Source organism: Phragmites australis, chromosome 3 (assembly GCF_958298935.1).
Source record: "Phragmites australis chromosome 3, lpPhrAust1.1, whole genome shotgun sequence".
NCBI lineage: Eukaryota > Viridiplantae > Streptophyta > Magnoliopsida > Poales > Poaceae > Phragmites > Phragmites australis.
The window spans coordinates 50,037,345-50,043,344 of NC_084923.1; the positions used below are offsets into that span (position 1 = coordinate 50,037,345).

Genomic DNA, 6,000 nt, shown 5'->3' on the forward strand with positions numbered 1-6,000 from the left:
ATTTATATTTTTGTAAAAAAACAAAAGCATGCATGTGGCTAGCCCTGGTGGCATGTTAACTGCTTGCTACACTTGTGCCAAAATTAGGCAATGTGTAAGTCAATCATGCGTACGTGCCAAAATTCCTATGAAAGTGTGCCATGACAAAAATGTGACAAATGCCAGCCACGAGCAATGGTAGATCGCAAAGTTTTACTTTGTTAATAGCTAGGTGATGTAGATAGAATGAAATGTTGCCTCCCTCTAGTTGCACGAAGAAATGTATGGGAGAGAAGGACGACATGCCATTCCAAGAAATATAATGTGCAATAGCGAATAATTGATTTGGGGAGGGTTGGCACTACTTGTGGTATTGTACATGTGGTGGCCCGTGAGGAATGACGTGCTGATTAATCAACTTAACTCCCTTCATTCAGCAAAACCAAACACCACAAATTAAAATTTTGCATCGATCCAGATACATTTTAAGTACAAGAAGTAAGTAAGGAAGAAGTGGTTGATAAATTGAAATGACCCTCTCTTGCGAGCGCTTCAACTTTTCCAACACTTACATCAATCTCCTTTTCCTGCTTAATTACCACAGAAAAAAACCGTTTAAGGTAGTTAAAATGTAAATAATCTAAAGTACACATTGATTGAACGAAGACAATGAAGGGCTTCGCTATAATCCCATTCAATTCCTTAATCTTTTATTGGAACTGTCCTAATTACCACACACATATTCTAATTAAACTAGCTATCGATATGATTGCACATTTATGTCTGAACTATTCTAGCTAAAAAGTTATCGCAAATGGACGCAACCGAAAACAAAAGGTGATCGATGGAAGAAAGGGAGGAGGAAAAAACCAACAAATGAGGCAACGGTTGCCCTACTGCCTCTCTCTCTATCATAAGTGCCACCATGTCCATGTCTCCTTGTCGTTTTCCTCTCTCTCACACTCCCACCTAAGGATCAGTAAGGAGGAAGAGAGAGAGAGAGGAGAGAAACAGTAAGGAGGAAGAGAGAGAGAGAGGAGAGAAAAAGGCATCAGTCGTCCTAGCAGAGAGATGTGGATGGATGAAAAGGCCATATGGATGGATGGCCATCGTCTCATTGGCCTTGCACATCGAGTCTCTGTGGACTGTGGTGCAATAAGCTGCCTACAGTTAGTATGAACAGTTGCTGAAGCTGTAGCCGGTGCCCAAATAAATACGGATCGCTTGGTCTCACCTCAGCCTGTGACTGAAAAGACACGCACTGACGCACACACTCTTACTAGAATCTAAAAACATCCCGTCCATTTATCTCTCCAACTGCTTCTTATGCGCTCTCATACGAGAGAGGGGGAGAGAGAAGCAGTGTATATGACTGTATGCACATTGACTGCTAGCTCCAGCTGCAGGGTGGCTAGCTAGCTAGCAGCTGAGCTAGCTGGTAGTGGAAAGTAGAAAGAGTGAGCACACCACCATGGACATGGAGGAGGCCCTAGCCGGCACTGCACAAGGCGACCTCTCCGACGTCGTTGCCCGGGCCAGTGCAATGGCCGCACTTCCCTCAACGAGTCACCTACAGCCACCCCCTCCCTTTCCTGCAACAGATCACATGTCATCTCCTGCAATGGCCGGCCAGATCATGACCCCTTACGAAGAGGACAGGCGGCTTGCTGTGAGCATCGCTTGTAGCGACGCGATGATGTTCGAGGGAGCGCCATCGACGGCCGATCCATACTTGTCTTCTGCGACGGCGCCACGCGGCGGGTACTGGCTGCCGCCGCAGCAGCTGGCGGTCCAGATCTCCCAGCACGCCTGCTACGGCCGCGACGTGGCGATGGGTGGTGCTGTCACCGATGTCGACGGCGACGAGGCCATGAGGATCTCTCCAGTGACACCAGCTGCTCATCAAATGATGAAGAGGTTAACTAGGAGCACTATATCTTTGGGATTGTTTTTCCTTCCTCGCGATGCATCCTTCATTTAATACATAAGATTTCGACTTGATTTGCCATTCCCCTCTTTGTGTCAATCCCTTGCCTTTTCTACTATTAGTTCATGTTAATGCATGCCTTCTTTCGCGGTCTCTCTGATTTGAACATTGTTGCAGTTTCTTGGAGAAACCAACTTCATGAGGGATTTGAATTGCCATTTATGTATTTGGTTAGCTGCGGGCTATCAAATGCTTTAGGATGTAATACAAGCTCGAAATTTCTTTTGTCTGCTCAAAAAACTTCATGAGGGTATATTCTTGGGGATTTGGTCATCCTGAGTATTTATTATAAGCTAGTTGAGTTAAATTGATCATTGTCATTTGATGCATATATATATGCTGGTTGAAATATTTTTCTCCTGCAAAGGTTTCTTCCTTTCTTTTTCCCTTCTTTTTTTTTTTTTGAGAGAGAGACTGCGGCGACGTTTCTACACATTAGCTAGCAGGTACCAATTAACTGGGGCAACGAGATATATATATTCTCTCCCTGGTAGCTGTAACTTAATTAGCCAATAAAGTATGTGTTGATGTTCTCTCTAAGCCAAGTTTATCCAATCAGAGTTTTTCTTCCCTTTTGCTCATGTGGTTCACTGATGAATTATATTATATATAGTCTTGGAAATGTGTAAGCTGATGTGTGTACGTGTTCCTTAATTTAATTCCCACGATAGCACAGTATCGATAAATTTTATTTATTTATATGATCCTGAATTTATTTCTGAAAGTTTGCATCTGTATGTATACTGCAGAAATAACGAGGTGAAGAAGGTGGTGTGTATCCCGGCGCTGCCGGCGACAAGCAGCCGGCCAGGAGGAGGAGAGGTGATTCCATCTGATCTTTGGGCGTGGAGGAAGTATGGCCAGAAACCCATCAAAGGCTCGCCTTACCCAAGGTGCCTACTTTTACATATGGTTTTTCTTTGTTTTTGTTTTTGTTTTTGGCAAAGAAGCACCTGTTTATGCGTATTAACGATCCAATTAATACTTATCAGCATCAGATCTCTTTCTTCGGTGCTTACATTTTTATCAGCACAGGTGTAGATGTGAATAGAATGTGTCAATATTGATATCCACTGCTCATGTGTGCAGGTACGTGCTAGATCAGCATCATGGCAAGAGCAACAAAAATCATGGCCAAATTATATAAAAGTCAGCTCCAATATTCTTTGATTAGTACTTAAGTGGTCCAGCAAATAGGCATTTCAAAATACAGCTTTAATAAAAAAATACAGCGCTACATGGTATTATCATTTACATGTCATTTAGAACATTGACATGGTCTCTATACTCACTTTGTACTTCTAGTTTTCTAACTATATACTACTAAAAACTAATAATAAGGAAAACATTTCAAAAAATAATAAGAAAACATTGAAAAACTACTATTTATGAAGAATCTATATATTACTTCTATCATCCATTCCACAAATTAATCTAAGTAGTTATATGTATAAGAATGGTCCAAGTTATTACTATATCTATGACCGAAAATAGTAAAATTCAATCCATTTTAAATTTGTTAGTTAAAAAATTGAGTTTTTTACAGTTCTTGGGAGGTAACAAAATTATAACTTTGGAGGTACCAAATTTTTTGGTACATCCTTAGTTATAATAATAAGTGGTACCTCTCCAAGGATGGTAAAAATCTTAAAACAATATATATATGGCAGAGAAGATAACATTGCAATTCTAGTGAGAGAATTAAATTGTGTCTAATTTACTCTCTACCTTTATTTGGATGCCTTAGCAGATCAAATTGTGTAAAAAGCTTGTGGAAGTCATAAGATATAACTAGATGATCACATGAATCAGATGTAATTTGTCGGATACACAAAAAAAAGATGTAATTTGTCTAATTTAGAATAGAAAAAGTTTTTGGCAAAATATCTGAAACTAAGGACATTCATCTTAACAAGAGGGGTGATTCTCTAAAAACTAAGGATATTCACACTTGTTTGTTCTAGTTTGGTTCTACCAAGTTTATGAGAAAATAATTTTGCATAAAGTCCAGCCCAAGTGTTTATGTTTAGCCTTCATCTTAATTGAAATTTCAAATCGATAATTATAGTGAAGGTGGATCTGCCCCTATTAAATTTATTTGCATACAAATAAATTTGATAAGTTAATTGCGGTTGTTTTAGAAATTCAAATGTGTGCTTACAGTTTTACTTGTTGTCAATAATTCAATTCTGCATTTCCTTGAAAATGTAACAGACCTTCGAAGTAATACAACAAAATATCTAAGTGGAATCACTTTCAACAAGATATTACAATGACTAGCAACCAATTATCTGACTTAGTAAAGTACGCATTAATCTATTTTAAGCCCAAGATGTGCTTCTTTCCAAAATAATGTTCTAATCCGCACATGTATGTTATGCCATTAAAGTGATTCTTTTACCTTATGTTTTGCCACCTTAAAATCAATCCATTATTATATTGTCTGATGAACTCTGATACTGACGCTCAGACTGTGTGCTAATTTATAGAAACTGATATAATTTTTGTATATTTTTTATAAAACTGAAATAATCAATATTTTTCTATATATCCATTAATTGAATGCGAAAGGCTTATCAACAGAATTTTCACTAGTTAATCGCTGCGATTATGACACTCATATATATGACGTATTTACTTTTTACAGAGGCTACTATAGATGCAGCAGCTCCAAGGGGTGTATGGCGAGGAAGCAAGTGGAGCGCAGCCGCAGTGACCCGAACATGCTGGTGATCACCTACACGGCAGAACACAACCACCCTTGGCCAATGCAACGCAATGTACTTGCTGGATACTCCCGCCCTCACACTCACGTGTCCCCCAATTGCAAGAAGAAGAAGAGCTGCAGGGTTGATCCGGCAAGTTCATCGTCATCTTCATCATCATCCAACATCATCAACTATTATCCTCAGCAGAATGTATTCGTTGGCGGCGACCTTGACTTCCAACTACAGACGAACATAATTGAAGGTAATGCAGCTGGGTATGTCGCCTGCGCAATCGGTGGTCTTGGCGGGGAGGGTGTTGTGATGCATGAGCCGACCAGTTGCAACGGCATCCAAACTGCAGATGAGGTTTTTGCAGAGCTGGAGGAATTGGAGCCTAGCAATCCTGTGAATGCAAACGTCTACTCCAGAGGGGTAAGTTACGAGTGGCACAAGTTCTAATCGAACAAGCGGGCCGAAGGTATAAGCAAGGCTCTATATGGCTTATATATCTTCTCTTTTAAAAATAGGTTACAAGCACGATCAAGTTTTACTTGATTAATTGGTGTGGCAAAACAATATATCTTTGTGGTTATGATTAATTCAAAGATAGTATATATTTACAAAGTTAGAAATAAAATATATGCCTCTACACTATTGTTGCCTACATCAATTTGTCCTGTACTCCTGTATATGCGTGTGTGAAGTTTACCACAACCAGCTGTATCGATTCAAATTCAAGTACGTACGTAGTACATATATGTATATTCTGTGACTCCCTCTTTTTGGGAAGTATGTAACCTGACCTCGTTCATATGGTTCTAAGTAGCGCCGCAGTTTTTTAATGACATTTTATATTCAGGAAATGAATACTCTATTCATGCTTGAAAACCACCTTTTAACTAGAATCTCTCCTAATTAAATCTTTATATGTATGAAGAGGTAGCGTATATGGTTGATTAGTTTATGCACAGAATCATTTTTTTGGAACATTAATGTGCATAGCCCATGAAATATCATTTACTGGTGTACTATATAAATTATCAAAACTGTGGTATGGGAAGGGTTTAAATGGTCTCAGGAAAACTATGTTTAATTGGTTTCTTAGACTATATGATATATAAGGAAATCATCATTATTTTACTGATACAAACATTGCCGAAACACATATTCTAAAGCAAGTTGAGAATGTAGAAAGGTTAATGTGCACCACGCACTGCTGTAGTGCTGTAGCTATTTTTTGTATTGCACCTGTTTCTTTTAGCCATTAGGAAGGTGTAAGCAGTGGTTCACAGTTGTCCGAGCGATGTGCTTGTATTATGGGTTCGG

The 6,000-nt window shown here is 39.2% G+C and overlaps 1 protein-coding gene across 1 annotated transcript; it reads left to right on the forward strand.

Annotated features, from left to right (window-relative positions):
* Positions 1 to 1,240: 1,240 nt before the first annotated feature.
* On the forward strand, positions 1,241 to 5,472 carry LOC133911308 (probable WRKY transcription factor 11). Its single transcript, XM_062353508.1, has 3 exons — positions 1,241 to 1,896; positions 2,716 to 2,859; positions 4,614 to 5,472. The coding sequence occupies exons 1-3, from the start codon at positions 1,451 to 1,453 to the stop codon at positions 5,131 to 5,133; spliced, it is 1,110 nt and encodes a 369-aa protein (XP_062209492.1). The 5' UTR covers positions 1,241 to 1,450; the 3' UTR covers positions 5,134 to 5,472.
* The last annotated feature ends 528 nt before the right edge of the window (positions 5,473 to 6,000 follow it).